The sequence below is a fragment of the Corapipo altera genome, unplaced genomic scaffold, assembly GCF_003945725.1.
Source record: "Corapipo altera isolate COAL_440 unplaced genomic scaffold, ASM394572v1 202, whole genome shotgun sequence".
Taxonomy (NCBI): domain Eukaryota; kingdom Metazoa; phylum Chordata; class Aves; order Passeriformes; family Pipridae; genus Corapipo; species Corapipo altera.
The window spans coordinates 907,200-923,315 of NW_020884980.1; the positions used below are offsets into that span (position 1 = coordinate 907,200).

General features: G+C 55.8%; 2 protein-coding genes across 11 annotated transcripts in view; one reads left to right on the top strand and one right to left on the bottom strand.

Annotated features, from left to right (window-relative positions):
* SYT2 (synaptotagmin 2) overlaps window positions 1-9,880 on the top strand; it is a 23,911-nt gene extending 14,031 nt beyond the window's left edge. The window contains exons 1-9 of one of the 3 annotated variants that reach the window (XM_027665710.1): window positions 411-426; window positions 760-942; window positions 1,085-1,254; window positions 2,633-2,749; window positions 2,962-3,129; window positions 3,292-3,459; window positions 3,889-4,006; window positions 5,180-5,313; window positions 5,971-6,177. In XM_027665710.1, the coding sequence (XP_027521511.1) occupies window positions 777-942; window positions 1,085-1,254; window positions 2,633-2,749; window positions 2,962-3,129; window positions 3,292-3,459; window positions 3,889-4,006; window positions 5,180-5,313; window positions 5,971-6,177 (1,248 nt within the window). In that variant the 5' untranslated portion in view covers window positions 411-426; window positions 760-776. Of the gene's footprint in view, window positions 1-410; window positions 427-759; window positions 943-1,084; window positions 1,255-2,632; window positions 2,750-2,961; window positions 3,130-3,291; window positions 3,460-3,888; window positions 4,007-5,179; window positions 5,314-5,970 lie in introns of those variants that run through there. The other 2 variants (XM_027665709.1, XM_027665711.1) reach the window with 2 other exon arrangements.
* A 1,133-nt stretch (window positions 9,881-11,013) lies between these two features.
* Window positions 11,014-16,116, bottom strand: part of PPP1R12B (protein phosphatase 1 regulatory subunit 12B) — a 132,746-nt gene continuing 127,643 nt past the window's right edge. For 5 of the 8 annotated variants that reach the window (XM_027665676.1, XM_027665682.1, XM_027665681.1 and 2 more), the window contains one exon: window positions 14,101-14,200. Coding sequence is in view for 2 of the 8 variants with exons in the window: in XM_027665677.1 (XP_027521478.1) it covers window positions 14,114-14,200 (87 nt within the window). In the remaining 6 variants the exon portion in view is untranslated. Of the gene's footprint in view, window positions 14,201-16,116 lie in introns of all 8 variants that reach the window. The other 3 variants (XM_027665677.1, XM_027665684.1, XM_027665678.1) reach the window with 2 other exon arrangements.

The window sequence follows — 16,116 nt, forward strand, 5'->3', positions numbered from 1 at the left end:
CCTTCTCTGGTCCCATGGGGGAGGGGGCTGCCTGAGGGAGCTCTGCAGGGTTGGGAGCTGGGCAGGAGCCTCGAACCACCCAGGGCATGGTACCCGTGACATCGTGAAAGGGTCGACCCATCGACCTGCACAATGAGCCTTCCATGGCTGTGTAGAGCCAGCCCTTCCCTGCTTCCATCTGTCCTCAAGATGTGCCCTGCCAAAGCTCCCTGGGGCTGGAAGAAGAGCAGTGTGCTGCTCCTCTCCTGCTCCCAGATTTGGAAGTTCCCACAGGGCCAGAAGCAAGTCCTGAGGGTCCCTCACCAGTGCTGGGTGCCCCATGCCTGGGTCCCGGCCTAAAAGGAGGGGCTGGCTTTGTTCAGACTGACCTCACTCATTTCTTCTGGGATGCAACATTCCTCTCCTCATCCCATGGGGTCTCATCAGGTGAACATCCCCCCAGGAGTGTCCCTGATGTCCCTGGGAAGCTCTGAGCTGGCACCATCACTCATACAATGCTGGGTGATGCTCCCGGTGGCTTTGGAGATGTCAAGGGCCAGGAAACTCAGGGGTCCGCTGGACTTCTTATCACTTGTGAGGGATCCAGGTGTCTGATCTCTCACAGCCATGGGGTCTGTGCCCCTCCAGCAGAGGATGAGGTGTCCTGCTGCAGCCCTGCTGTCCATGCTGATCCCAGTGCTACTGGGGACGCTGCCAGGGCACAGGGAGGAGCAGGGGCAGCAGGAACTGTGTGACCACCGAGGTGATGTTGTGTTTCAGGGAGCCCCTGACCCACCATGACGTTCAAACAAGCGTCTATGATGGCCCCAGAGGCCACGGCCACCACGGTGCCCATGAGCACGATGGAGAACTCCACCGAGGCCGCGGGGCCAGGCGAGAGCAAGGAGGACATGTTCACCAAGCTGAGGGACAAGTTCATGAACGAGCTCAACAAGATCCCCCGTGAGTAGCTGCTCCTTTCCCAGGTGCTGCCCTCCTGCTGGTCCCACCACTGCGCTGGCCCTCGGGCAACATGTTGGGCAAGATTTTGGGGTGGTTGGGCCGGAGCTGCAGGGCTGACCACAACACTGGCTTTTGCCTGCAGTTCCACCCTGGGCCCTCATCGCCATCGCAGTGGTAGCCGGACTCCTCATCCTCACCTGCTGCTTCTGCATCTGCAAGAAGTGCTGCTGCAAGAAGAAGAAGAACAAGAAAGAGAAGGGCAAAGGCATGAAGAATGCCATGAACATGAAGGACATGAAGTCAGGCAACCAGGTGATGTCCTTCTGGGCTGCTTGGCCAACAATCCCTCCAGATAAGCTAAGAACTGTGCTGGGGCACCCATAGATCAGGCAGCAGATTGGGATGGAGTCACCAGGATATCTGAAGCCAGGACATGGAGCCACCAGCCACTAGGATGGGACAGTGCAGACAGGAGCCAGGACCTGAGACAGCAGCACTGTCCTCTTTCAGCGCCCACTGGCCCAGATGGAACCAGGCTCAAGCTGTCCTGGACCTGCCAATGCTTCACATGAATCAGAAAATGTTAAATTAATCCCTTTCATCTTCCTGTGCCCTCTGGGTTACCCTCATTTCACTGAGCCTTTAGCCAAGAGGAGAGGGCCACCAGGGCAAAACACCTGCCAGTCTGGGGTCGAGAGGCAGGTGCTGGTACCTGGAGCAGACCTGGGGCTGTCTCCCCATCCTTGGGGCCAGCCTGAGGTGGGCTTTGGTGCCTGCAGGCTTGGGGCCACCCCAGCCATTTCCATGGCCTTGACCCAGGGCCATTTAGAGGGGGTGAGAGATTTTGGGTGCCTGTTCCTGCTCTTCAGAGCTGTGTGGGCACCATGAACATGCAGGCAGGGCTGGAGCAGGAGAGGTAGGAGATGTGGGATGGGATTCCCCAGCAGAGAGCAGGGGTTGTATCCCCTGGGACTCCACAGGGTCATACAAACCCTGACCCCCCCCCACCCCATGGGTCCCTCAGTGCTCTGTCTAACGTGTCTGTCTTCCCTTGTGGTGCCCTTGCCTCCTTCCACCCTGCTGCCCTGGCTGCCTGGTCCCTCCCCATCCTGGGACACCCTCCATGGTAAGTGTCACCATGAGCCTCCTTCTCCATCATCTGCTTCCAGGGTGGGTTGGGGACCTGGAGACATGTCAGAGAGGAGATAAGGAGCCAAGACTCCCACCCTACGGACCATGGCTTGGAGAGGCAGGAAGAGGGGTGGCTTTTCCTGGGGACAGTTAGGGCGTATCTCTATTTCTGAGTCTACAAAGCACTGGCTGTGCTTCCCCAAGCACAGGCTGGGGGGTACAGGACCCACCACCTGCAAGCACCAAACCTCACTCCACTGGAGCCAACCCCTTGTTCTGGTGGTCCGAGGAAGCTCCTCATGCCACCTAGTCTGGACCAGCACTGGGGGCTCCCTGGCAGCCATGTGGCTGTGGCAGAGCCAATGCCACCCCCAGATTGCTCTATCAGTGCTTTGTGTCCCCAGCACAGGAGTCTCCTTTCCTCTGATGGGGAGAACCTGGGTGTTGAGATGCCAGTAGGGTTGGGGTGCTGAGGTTCCCAGCGGTGTGGGGACGGGGACGCTGGGCTGTGACTGTGCTGCTGAGCTGGGCACTGCGGCTGCCACTGCAGGACCAACAGGACGACGATGATGCAGAGACAGGTCTGACGGAGGGGGAAGGTGAGGAGGAGGAGAAGGAGCCAGAGAACCTGGGCAAGCTGCAGTTTTCACTGGACTACGATTTCCAGGCCAATCAGGTGATGGAGGGGCTGGGGCTCAGCTGAGGAATGGGGTTTGCCCAGGGGGATTTTTGAGGGGACAAGTGTCCATGTTGGACCCGGCTGGCATGGGAGGGAAGGAGGAGCTGGGTGCTGTGCCACAGGAAGTCCTGCCTTGGGCTGGAGATGAGTGGAGATCTGCAGAGTGTAGCTGGGCTGTCCTAATGAGGACACCCCTCTGCCTCCTCCAGCTGACGGTGGGAATCCTGCAAGCCGCTGAACTGCCAGCTTTGGACATGGGGGGCACCTCAGACCCCTATGTCAAGGTGTTCCTGCTGCCTGACAAGAAGAAAAAGTACGAGACCAAAGTGCAGAAGAAGACGCTCAACCCTGCCTTCAATGAGACCTTCACCTTCAAGGTGAGACCCTTCACCCACAACACAAGACCTTGCCTCCCACTCCCATCCTTCTCACTGACTGCACTGGTCCCATACACTGACCCTCACTGCTGGGAGCAGGTGGTCCTGGCTCGGGGTTTTCTGAGCCCGTTGTCAGCTCGGTTGCTGTCCCTGTTTGTGCAGGTGCCCTACCAAGAACTGGGTGGGAAGACACTGGTGATGGCCATCTACGACTTTGACCGCTTCTCCAAGCACGACATCATCGGGGAGGTGAAGGTGCCCATGAACACAGTGGACCTGGGCCAGCCCATCGAGGAGTGGCGGGACCTGCAGAGCGGCGAGAAGGAGGAGGTGAGAGTCAGCCCTCAGCCAGCTGAACCTCTTGGTTGGGGGATTTAGGTGGGGGTGGCCACGGGGTGAGCTCTGCTTTTGGGACCATCCCACAGTGCTCAGGGTGATGATCATGTGGGGTCCCACTGGGGTGGGACTCGTGCCTGTCCTGGCTATGAGTTCCGGGCAGGATCTGCCATCTTGTTCCTCTGCGTAAAAACCTTTTTGTCACAAAAAATAAAGAGTATAAAACATCTTGAGTGCTGTGCTGGGCCTGACCAGCTCCAGACCCAGTGATCAAACCCTTGTGCTGGTGCATGGGGTGCCAGCTTGTGCCTGTATCGAAGGCTGAGCAGGGTTTGGGGGGACCTGCATGTGGGACCATGTCCAAACAGTGCAGTCTGATGCGCTGGGAATGCTTTGATATCCACTCCCTGCTTTCCTTGGCAGCCAGAGAAGCTGGGAGACATCTGCATCTCTCTCCGGTACGTGCCCACGGCCGGGAAACTCACTGTCTGCATCCTGGAGGCCAAGAACCTGAAGAAGATGGATGTCGGGGGTCTCTCAGGTGAGTCTCACTCAAGGGGCAGCCTCCTCCTGCCCCACTGGGGGCTCTCAGCACCTTTTGTCAGGAAGGACACTGGGACCATCAGTCTGGTTGGACTTGGGGAAGCCCCCCAGTGCCTCCTCCTGCATTGGGGGCAGCCCAAGGTCTGGCTGGAGGGCAAAAGAAGATGGGCATGGGATGAATTCTCCACCCTTAGGAAGGACATTTTGAATTTGGTCTCACACTATGTCCAGGACCAGGATGCTGCAGGACCTGGGTGGTGAAAATTCTCCTCTGCCATTTTCTCCTGGTCCTGCTCCTCCTTGACTTGTTCCAGGGATCTCAGCTGATGGAATGTTTTTGCTCAAAGAGTCTTCCCAACCCCATCATGGGGCTGAGCTCTGTGCCCAGGGGTCTTCAGCTCTTTCCAGACCTGCCTTAACCATGGGAAGAGCAGTCCCTGCATGGCTGGAAGGGTTCAGCTTTATTGTGGGGTGTCCTACTCCAAAAACATGGGTGACAGATGCCACCTGACAGGCCAGCTGTCACTCCACTGTCCCCAGTCCTCCTACAAGAGGACCTTCAGCACAGAATCACAGAATTAATGTTGGAAAAGACCTCCAAAATCATTGGGTCCAACCTGTGACCAATCCCCGATTTTTCAACCAGCCCAGAGCACTGAGTGCCATGTCCAGTTGTTCCTTGGACACCTCCTTGGAGGTGACTCCACCACCTCTTTGGGCAGTCCATTCCAATGCTTGACAACCTTTTCAGTGAAGAAATTCTTCCTGACATCCAACCTGAACCTTCCCTGTTGCAGCTAGAGGCCATTTCTCCCTGGCTAGTTACCTGGGAGCAGAACCCCCCAGCTCCCCCCTCCTGTCAGGGAGTTGTAGAGAGCAAAAGTGTCCCCCTTGAGCCTCCTTTTCTCCAGGCTGAACCTCCCCAGCTCTCTCAGCCTTATCTGACTGACTTTCCAGACCCTTCCCCAGCTCTGTTGCATGCAGAAATGCTCCATCCCTCGTCCAGTTGCTCCCACAAATCCTCTCCAGCCCAGCTATTTTGACTTTGGTCCCCATCAACAAACCCCAGAGCTCATGGACATCTCTACCTCATCCTGGGCTGAGATGCCTCTTGGCTGATGGTGCTCCCTGGGCATCTCATCCCTGGCTGATGCACCCTCCTGACCCCCAGATCCCTACGTGAAGATCCACCTGCTGCAGAATGGCAAGAGGTTGAAGAAGAAGAAGACCACAGTCAAGAAGAAGACCCTGAACCCTTACTTCAATGAGTCCTTCAGCTTTGAGATCCCCTTCGAGCAGATACAGGTTTGTCTGATGACTCCCCTGGGAGGCAGAAAAGGGGGAGGGTGATGGGAGATGTCCTGCAGCTGCCTGAGCCCATTTCCCAGCATTCTCACCAACCTGGGTGGCTCCTGCTGAGCTCCTGGTCCCTGAGATAGACCCAGTCCCACCCTGGGCCTGGACTGATGCTGAGAGCAGCTGGTGCAGGGGCAGAGTTGGGAGGCTGGGCAGCACCTATGGGAGATGCAACCCCAACAGAGGCAACAGCTGGAACAGGGCTCTCCTCTGCTCCTGCTCCTACAGTGCTCACCCCAGGCATAACAAGGACCCCCCAGTAGTCCTAAAGGCATTTTGGACCACTGGCCAGTGCCTTCTGCCCCTCCATGTCCTGCCCAAGCCCCTGCATTTGCCCCTTGCCCTGGCCCAGTAACCCACAACTCTTACCCAGCTCCTTCACCACACCTTGGTGACCTTTCCCAGGTGAGCTAGGTCAGGATGAGCTGGGTCCCCACTGTGGCTCTGCAGCCCTGGGTTCCTTGGGAATGATGTACAGGAAGCACAGAGGGGGCCCTGCCCAAGAATGGGCCACGGCAGGGCTCAGCCTTGGGGGATCCCTGCGGCACCCCGAGACCACAGAGCCATCACCTTTCCACCCTCTAAAGAAGGTTTTTCCTCCTGTAGAAAGTGCAAGTGGTAATCACGGTGCTGGACTATGACAAGCTGGGGAAGAATGAAGCCATTGGCAAGATCTTCACAGGCTGCAACTCCACCGGCACAGAGCTGCGGCACTGGTCCGACATGCTGGCCAACCCCCGGCGGCCCATCGCCCAGTGGCACTCGCTGAAGCCAGAGGAAGAAGTAGATGCAGCTCTCGGGAAGAACAAATAGGCGGCTCTGGCGGCCGGCGCGGCACTCGGACAGTCGACGCGGCCCAGAGCTACTGATACCTCGGTTCTGCAACCTCCCGTCTTGGTTTTTTCGTTCTGTTTTAAGCTGAAATGCCCTTTGATGGCTCTGGAAGGGTTTCCAGGCAGTCCCAATAGCTTCCAGGGGAAGAGGTTAAAGACACGGATGGTTCTTTTCGTTCTTCAGCATCGCTCCCTTTGTGCTGCATGTCCCGCCGCCTCCGCTCACCATCCCTTCCCAGTGCAAAGCCACCGGCATGCCTGGGACCTTCCCCAGCAGCCACGTCACCAGCCTGCAGCACTGCTGCTGTCATCCTTCCCTTGGGATCACGTGGGGAACCATGGAAAGTTGCATGGAGGTGATACCGGAGACTGACAGTGTGGAATGACTGGACCCACTGTGCTTGCTCGGGTCATGGTCAGCTGTAGGACAGCAAAACAGTGGAGAAGACCCTCTGGAAAGATCCAGGTGCCTCCCCCTGGTCTTCCCCAGGGATGCCTGAATGCCCTTGGTCAGCTCCAGGTTTGGCTTCTCTGGGGAGAGGTTTGCAGGGGATCCTCTCTGTGGCTGGTGTGGTGGTGGGGTGCTGAGCCCTTGGTGTTGCAACTGGAGTTGTGGGGGCCTGTCTGAGCCCCGGGAGCCCCGGGGGGGGCTGCTCTGAGGAGACATGTGGATGTGGATGCACCATCAGTGCATCAATCACCACCATCGCCACCATCTCCATTGTGTCCCCAGAGACCAAGCAAGGGCAGTGCTGGGTGAGATCTGTAGGTCAAGAAGCTTCCACAAGGCAGGTTTATGCTGAGAGGTCTCCAAACGCGGCGAGGGCAGCCTCCCAGAGCAGTGCCAGGTGCCTCCCCAAAGCCCATCCATTGTGTGTTGCCAGGGTTGACCCACCGTGGGCACCCCGGCACAGCCTGGGGGCAGCTGGGGGGGCTGTGGGGAGCTCCAGCCCCACCACTGCAACCCACCTGATGTAGATGATGAGAGCGAGCCCAGGGCTAAAAAGGGACCAAAGCCTCTGACCCCCACAAGCTGCTACTCCCCACCAGGCCACTGGCTGCCGAATCTACTCCATCCTGCTCCCTTCAGGGTGTTTAAGCCATATCCGTGTCCCTGACAGTGGGCAAGAGCTTCTCTGGACCACCTCTCCCACTGTCAGACCAAGCCCCTGAGCTGGAAAGCCAACACTGCTCCCTGCAGCTGGGAGAGGATCCAGCAGCCCTGCCCAGTTCAGCCCAGCCTGTACTGGAGCTCTGACATGAGCCGGTGTCCCCATCCCAGCTTTGACTCCCCGTCAGCCTCACACTCACAGCTCCACTTGGCTTCCCTGGACTCGGTTTTGGGGGTTCTGCCACAGTGCAGCAGTGAAGGGCGTTGCTGCAATGGAGCTGAGCCCCGGGGACGCCCCAGCACTGGGGCCGCTGCTCTGGGGGTCCAATGTCTGGGCTGGGACCTTGGTGCAGTGTGTCCTGAGTCTGGGGACAAAGTGCCAAAACTGAGCTGAGCCCAGTGGTGTTGGAGGCTTCAGCAGCTCCCACAGCTCCCAGTTCTGAAAGGGCATCCTGGCCCTGGCTGGAGGTGGGGAGATGATGGGAAATTTGGTGGCAGCCACATCTCAGGGGTTTCAGATGGACACAGGGATCAGCCCTTGCCCCTAGAGGGACATGCAGCTCTGGGACAGTTCCCCAGGGAAGGATGGCTCCACCCTTAGGAGCTTTGGGTTCAGGTAACCAAGCTGCATGGGGGGGGGGATGTTGGATGGAGACCTCCAACAACCACCTCCACCACCACCACCATGGCTGTGCTTGGCTCGTGCCCTGGTGAAAGTGGCACTAGGGTCACACCCGGTTTGAAGGGGTCATCAAGCAAGTGGTCCCACAAGGTCATCTCCAGCTTTAATAAGTCCCTTTTCCTAATCAGTGTGTCAGCGTCAGCAAATGGGTCTTGCCCTGCTCCTGTAGCCAAAGGGAGAAGTCTCAGGATGCTTTTAATTAAAGGAGGAGTTGAGAGGATGAGGATGCCCCACGGTGAGGAGCACTAGCTGGATTCAGTCTCACTTTGGGGTCCATCCAGCCACTGGTCGGGGCGGGGGTTTGCCTTACACGGAAATGGGTTAAAAAAGAAGAAATTGGAAAGAGCACTGAAACCCTCCTGTTGGCAGTCAGAGAGAGTGCACAGCCCTGCAGCCTCCCCTGGGGAGCAGGTGGGGTTGTGCACACCTGTACACGTGCACACCTATACACCTGCACAGCTGTGCACAGCTGTACACACCTGTACCCCTGTACCCCCTCCTGTGCACCCCCATCCACACCCTTCCACCCTCACACCCCACCCACACCCCCAGACCTGCCAGGGTCTCACCAGGAGCAGAGATCCCACCTGGCTGGTTTCCATTCAGACTCTCTAAGCCTTGGGGGGGGGGGGGGAAGGGGGAAGACTGTGACTTTAATACATAATTTAATTTTTTTTTTAATAAAAAGGGGAAAACCAACCAACGTATTGAAGCCATCTGCGCTGCCTCTGACCCCCCTCTCCTCCCCCCCCCCCTTAGCTATGTGTAGGTAAAATATATGGAGACATAGCTGTAAATACCACGAGCAGTGCATGTGATGCAGCCACGTAGCAGTAGCAGCATGGCCCCAGCCTGGCGCTGCCACCGCCCCCGGCACCGCCGACCCCACCTCGGCCTTCAGCGAGGGAGGACACGGCGACCAAGGAAACTCATCGCTCGAGAGCTCTCCACCGCCCTGGTTATTTTTCCCCCCTCAATAAAACGAAACCCCCCAATAAAATCATGTAAAAGAAGAAAAATAATGCCAAGAAGCAAAGCATGCCAAGCCCGGCCCGCCAACGGAGCCGTCACCGACGCAGCCTGTGACATCCATGTGTGTCTTGTTCCTGTACCTCGTCGCGTTTGTCCCATGGCCGGGTAGCGGCAACGTCGTGGCTTCCGTGTCCTGTGTCGCGTTGGTTCATTTCACCGTCAGAGCAACTTTAGAAGCCATATAAGAGCACGGTGCGCCGGGACCCCGCGGGGGCGGCCCGCGGTGAGCCGTGACCTCCTTCCCCCCATGTGTCCACCGTCCCCCTGGTGTCGTGGGGCTCAGGCTGCCAGGGCGAGCATCGGCCACTGCCTCGGTGGCCACAGATGCCGCTGCCACACCGGGCGAGGGAACGGGGCAGCGCTGGGCACAGACGCCGGGGCCGACCTGCCGGGGGCATTTCTGTGATGGAAAAGCTGGTGGTGAAAATGCTTTTCGGAGCAATTTGGGTTGTATCTGCCACGTCCAGTCAGGTGGTTTCCGTTTTTGGGGATGAGAGCTGGCATTCCCCTCTCCTGGCTGCCCCGCGGAGCAAACCCAGCTGTGCCACAGAGATGCTCCCGGGGTTAAAAGGAAGAGAAGCCGCGAGTCTTGGCAACAGGCTCTGCTTTCTTTTCCTTTTCCCCCCTCAAATTGGAAGGGAGGAGCCAGCTCCTTCGGGAGTCGCAGGCTCGGCCATTCCTGGCCCCCCAGTGCCGGCCCCGCTCTGCCCCGTCCCGGCCCCGCAGCGCTCGGCTCCGGCGGAAGCTGCTTTTAACGCCCCTTCCCCTCGTGTGGACTGTGTCCTTCCCGTCTCTGATCGTTCGATGGTTATTTTGTAATGATCTCTGTCTCCTTATTAAAGAAACGAGCTGAAAGGAGCTGGTTCCCTTCTGGTCTTGCTGCTGGGGCTGGCGGGGCACCCGTGGAGAGGGGCAGGTCCCAGGGTAGGGACCCCAGGGACAGTGGATGGAAGGAGGTGTGAGGGGAACCCCATGAGTGCCCAGGTCCCCTGAAACATGGAATCATGGAATCATTGAGGTTGGAAAAGCCCTCTAAGATCACTGAGTCCAACCATTCCCCCAGCACTGCTGTGTTCACCACTAACCATGTCCCCAAGTGTTACATCCACGTGTCTTCTGAACACTTCCAGGGATGGTGACTCCACCAGTACCCTGGGCAGCTGTGCCAGAGCCCAAACAGCCTTTCAGTGAAGACATTTTTCCCAATATCCAACCTAAACCTCCCCTGGCACAGCTTGAGGCCATTTCCTCTTGTCTTGCCCCTTGTTCCCTGGGAGCAGAGCCCGACCACCCCTGGCTCCCCCCCTCCTGTCAGGGAGTTGCAGAGAGTGAGAGGTTCCCCCCTGACCCTCCTTTTCTCCAGGCTGAGCTCCACCAGCTCCCTGTGACTTGTTCTCAGCCTTGAGCCCTGGCTGAGTGTGGCTGGCCCAGACATTGGGCACAGGTGGTCCCCACCAAATTCTTCCCCCCGGGCAGAGTCTGGTCCCTACAGTCATGTTTAGGTCCTGCCCTGCTTTGCAGAAGCACTGGACACCCCCAGATCCCAAGGGAAGAGTTCAACCTGCTCCAACCACCTCTGAAGTCTGGAACACATGCAGGTTTCCAGCAGCCTCACCTGGGACAGAGGATCCCAGATGTGACACCATCACCTGCCCATGTCTTTGCCACACTTTGTCCTGGCCAAACTCCTGAGAAGAGCAAACACAGGACTTGGCAGAATGGGGGAGATGGTCCTGCCCCCCAATGTGGTTCCAAGGAGCAGATGGGACCCTCTCCCTTTTGCCTTCCCACTGGTGAGAGGCTTTCAGGGATATGCATCCCAGTTCCTTCATTTCAGCTTCCCCTGAACAGGCACCTGTGTTGTAGCTGCTGCTGCAGCATTTGTGCTTTTATGGATGATGAACACTGTTATGCCATGAGAATTTTTGAGAAACACGGAATTTTGGTCCAAATAACTTATAATTCCAGAAAGACGGAAGCAAGGTCAAAGCTTCTATTTTATCAACTCTTATTTTATTCATTTATAAATACTGTTGTGTTTACAAGCATCATAGCTGTGAATATTATTCCCAAACTTTCAAACACACTTATAATACTATATAACAACAACCAGTAAAACAAATCATTCATCTCAGGGTTTGAAAGGCCACTCAAAAGTTGCATAAAAATACATTCTCTCCCCATCTCGTCAGCCAGTCCTGCTTCTCCAAGGAGTTTATTTACAAAGAGCCATCATAAAACTTGCAGCCACAACAGGCGGGTTCACCCCAAGCAATAAAAATGAATTCACCCCAAGCAATTGCTTAGAAAAAAAACAAAACTCGTGTTCCCTAAGGGAAACCACTTCTCGCAAATGCTCTGGTTCCAAGAGGGATCAGTTTTAAAACCTGCTCGCTCTGCACCCTGTCCCACGCACAGGGCTCAAGGTGTCCTGTTTGTCACCTCCTCAGTGCACTGGTTATGTCAGGCATGAAGTGGGAAAAAAAAATTAATTCTCAAGAATTTGGTTTGCAATTGCACCGTCATTGGGAAATGCTCACAGCTTTGGCTGATCAGGGACACTGAGCTGTGGGGGCCCTCCCCCCTGGCTGGGGTTCAGGGGGGAATCCAGTGCTAAGCAGACACTTCAGCTAAAGCAGTTTGGCTTTGCAAGGTGCCAGTCAGAGTAACGAGCCTCCCACAGCCTTCCCATACTGTTCCTTAGGGAAAAAACCACAGTGAGTGTCCTGCTAGGAAGGGGCAAAACATCAGTGTGGGATGGGTTTGCCAGATTGGGTTGAACCCTCTCCCTAAAACAGACACCAGGCTTCTTCCTGCTGCCAGGAACCCGCCCTGTGAGAAGAACAGGATCTTTAGTGCGAACTCCCATCCTCACCATCAGCTGGTGAGCATCTTCTCCTCCACACGGCACAGAAGGGACCGGGCTCCTGATCTCCTGATCAGAGCCAAGAGCCCGAGGCTGGAGTGAGGAGCAGGTCACCAAGAGAGAAAAACATCAAGAACGGCAGAAGTACTCACATAAAGAGTGCACCAAGAGGGAATGGCGTGCAGGGGAAGCATTGACCGGACCTCAAGACTTAAAGCTGTTAAATAGAGCAGGGTTAAAATCAAGGAATATAAAAAGGACGCCTGGCTTAGGCAGTGCTCTGCAGAAACCCTGATGCCTTTACCAGCTTTGGTCTCTTCCTCCCAAAGCTCAGCAGCAGAGGAAGGGCCTCAGTGTACCAGGAGAAACGGCACCTAACGCCATGCTAACAGCTCCATCGGCTGAAGAGGAATCTCTGGCCAGAGCTGCCCGGGGACAGATGGCAGCTCTAGGAAGAGCAAGAGAGGTGGAAACAGGCAGGACAGGGAGGGGAAGGGGGAAAGATGGAGAACTGAGGAGGGGAACCCAAAGAGAAAAAAACCCAAGGGAGAGAAAAATAAAGATGCTTTCTGAGGCAATAACCAGCAAAAGGTTCCAAAAAGCCCAGGATTGCCTGATAAATTTTACCCTGTTGAGCAAGCTCAAGTATTCTGCTCAAGTATCTCATCTCTCTCTCCCATAGCAGAGCTGCCTGGGAACGTGGGCAGAGCTGCTTCATGGCCACCTCCAGGTTCAGTGACTGAGACTGCAGCCCTTGGCCAGATGGAGCTGGGAGTCCAAGGACAAAGGGAATGAAAGGACAAATATGGAAGGATGTAGATGGGAGAGTGGTTTGGATACAGCAAGATGTCTCTGAGAGGGAAGGTATTGTTCGAGAGGAGTCAGTTAAGGGGAAGCTGAACAGACCTGATGACAGGTCCCACAGCATGGAGAGGGGAGCCAATGCCCATGGGGAGAACAATTCCAAGCTGTTCTGAGTGCATGTAAGATTAAAGAGGGGTATTTTTAGAGGTTTCCTTCAAGGTCAAGGCTTATCACAAGCTTTTGACAGGTTAGGAGACTTTCATCACAGTGATTCAGTCACCAGCAGCTCCTTGTCTGTCTGACACCGACGCACCCTCACCTTTCCAAGGTGTGTGGGAGGACAAGTGATCACTGCTCCATGGTCCTCTGCCTCGGAATCCAGCTGTGCCAAGCTGCTTCACCAACAGAAGGGTGGGTGGGAACAGGACTCTGGCATTTCCCCTCTCTAAAAATTCTGCTGCAAATCCAAGTGAGGTACCCAAAATACCAGACCAGACTCCACTGCAGGGCTCTGCCTTCATGGAGACAACAGAATGTCCCAGATGGCTGTTAGGACAGGGAGGCTGGTTTCTGGTGTGGGCACAGCTCCCTGCGAGGTGATTCACGCTCACACACGTGTAAAAGCAGCAGAGGGTCTCTAAGGGTTCAAGCTTGTCCTTCAGAAAGCTCAGAAGATACCTCCTGTCCCAAGGAGCAAGAGTCCAGGTGCAACTGGGTGCTACTAATTACAGACAGGAGCCCTGGAAGAACAGAAGGTGACACGGAATCACCCAGGCTGGGTGAAAGGGAGGGTGGGGGATAAGGGTCTGATGCCAAGTGTCAGTGCTGATGTTACCGAACAGGTTCAAAATCTTAAATAAAGGACTGGGTCTACTGGGGCAAGAGGAGGAGAAAGTCTCTGTGCAAAGCAGCCTGTGACAGACATGAGCCCAGGAGGCTTTCACAGCATCATATTTAGCCAGTCCCACATCTCAGTGGGTTGATGTGCATCCTCAGAGTCCCAACCTGGGTTCACATTTCCCACCTGTACAGGGCTTGGATGTGCTGGATTAGTTTTTGAGGTGTCACTTTTTACAGCAGGAGCTTCCCACTCCAGGTCAGAGTCCGACACCAAATACTGGGCTTCTGGAAGAGGTTTTGGCAGCTCAAACCCAGTCCTCACATTTCTCCCTTGAATAAAATGTCCGAGATACCACAACATGCTTAAATTAAAAATAATAAAATGGCAGGGGGTGTGTTGGAGGAAAATAGGGGTAGAAAGGGAATGTACAGCAAAGGGCAGGGCAAGGCAGGTGTGACATTGATCCCATGGCTGAAACACTTGCTGTACGTGACAGATGGGAAAGTGGGGGGGGGAGGGCTCGTGGTGGGGTTGGCAGCTGGTGTAGGGCCCCTCCTCATCCTGCCTTTGCTCAGGATTCCTATTTGGAGAGTTTGCTGATGACACGAATGAGGGCTCCATTCTCATCCTTCAGCCTTTGGTTGTCCGACTTCAGCTCTGTCAAAATCTGCAGAGAGACAAAGACAAGGTGGGATCAGAGCTCAGCTCAGATGGACCAGAGGGGACGTTGCATCCCCTCCACCCAGCACAGTTCCATTTCTCTGGAGCGTCTCCAGAGCTTCTACAAGCTGGCTGCCAGGCGTGGAGGGGTGAGAGGGGACTCGAGCACAGCAGAGCCAGGGGGCCCCGAGCCTGGAAGTCCGTGGTGCAAAGCAATGCCACGGCCCCAGCAGCAGGTCAGCACCAGGCTGGGAGGGCAGGAACCACTTCTGAGCTGTTTCACCCCAAACCTGTGCCCAGAGGCTAATTAGAGCTCAGCACAAAACGATAAAGCTGGTTTTCCTGCTTTGGTTTTTTCCATTTTGCCAGGACTAGAGAGGAAAACAAAGGTCTGAAATTCTCACTTAGGACTGGACCCTGCAAAATCTCTTTAGAATACCCCCAAATCTCCTTGGGACCCCGCAGATGTGTAACACGTGCTGAGGCCAGAGGACTGGTAGAACACACTGACACTGGAGATACCTCCCGGGTGCTCAACCAAGGGTTACAACACAGACAAAAGGCTGAGCACTTTGGAAATAGAGAAGAAATAACTCCAACACGACCCTTCCAGCATTTCTAATTGGTATAAACCCTCCTAACTTCCCATGCTCCCCATGCTGCAGGCGAGTGACCTTCAGTGGACTGTTCCTGGCCGTCGGGGCACCAGGAGGAGACTCCCTACCCCTGTCCTGGTGTGACAGACAAGGGGTCACTCCCACCACAGGTGCCAGCAGACCACAGGGTGACCTGCTGGAGCACATTGGGGGACAGCAGGGTCACACACAGGCATGAACAGCACCGGTATAAGCTCAGCCATGACTTCTCTCTGCTAAGGTGAATCCTGGAGGAATTCCCCCAAACCCAAAATCTGCACTAAATCTTCTCCTTCCTCCTAAGCTGGAGTTTCAGCTCTGACCACAACTCCTGCTCCCCTCCACCTGCAGCCCCTCCACAACCACTGGCACAGAGTGCAGGCAGTTCCTGGGGCAGTGCTGGAGCAATTCCCTCCTTTCACAGTGAGGCCAAGCCATGGTGGCCACAATACTTCCAACCCCATCCCTGTGGGTGCTGGTGGAGAATGCTCCTGGCAGGAGGTTTTGCTAGAGAGGGAAGAGGGGAATGGTACCATGTGGTGGGATAGAGGGGAAAGGGTAAACTGATGTGCTGGACTGGCCAGAGCTCCAGCTAGTGATGCTGGAAGTGTCTCCCTGGACCCAGTGGTGGTGTGACGTGCATCACCATGGCTGGGCTGTCACCAGAACAGCACTTATGGCTCCTTACAACATTTCTCACGGCCGAAGGAGAGGCATTGCCATCATCAAGTGCTCAGGGGCTCAGAGACAGGGCTGAGCTTGTCAGCCCTTGCTGTCTCTGCACCTTTCTGCTTCCTCCTGAGCTTCCCCCAGGGCTCAGTCTGGTGCCTCCCAGTGCCCTGCAACAGCTCAACCACCCACTGGAGTCTGTGGATGGACAGTCCTTGTCCTCCCCTGCCTGGAGTGGCCAAGCGCCCATCGCTGTGATAAGGGGGGTACGAAGTCCTGCCACACACTTTGGTAGAGAGAATCTGTCACAGGATCCCAGAAACAACTGCAGAGAGACCCACCCTGGTCCCACAGCTCACCGGGAGCTCTGGCAGCAGCTGTACCTCATGCATGGGCTCCAGGCAACTTCAGTGATTTATTTAAAAATGAAGAAGAAGTGTATGTAAAATAAGTGTCTCTGAAAAAGTTTCCTGGTTGTATCCCTACTCCCATCAGTGTCCAGTGAGTCTTTCTGCAAGCGACACATCAACCCTACACAATTTCACCCTTCCTGAGCCAAGGGTGGTCCTCCCTTTGAAGCTGAGTGGCCTCAAGTTGGGTAACATGTGAACAGGCTGGG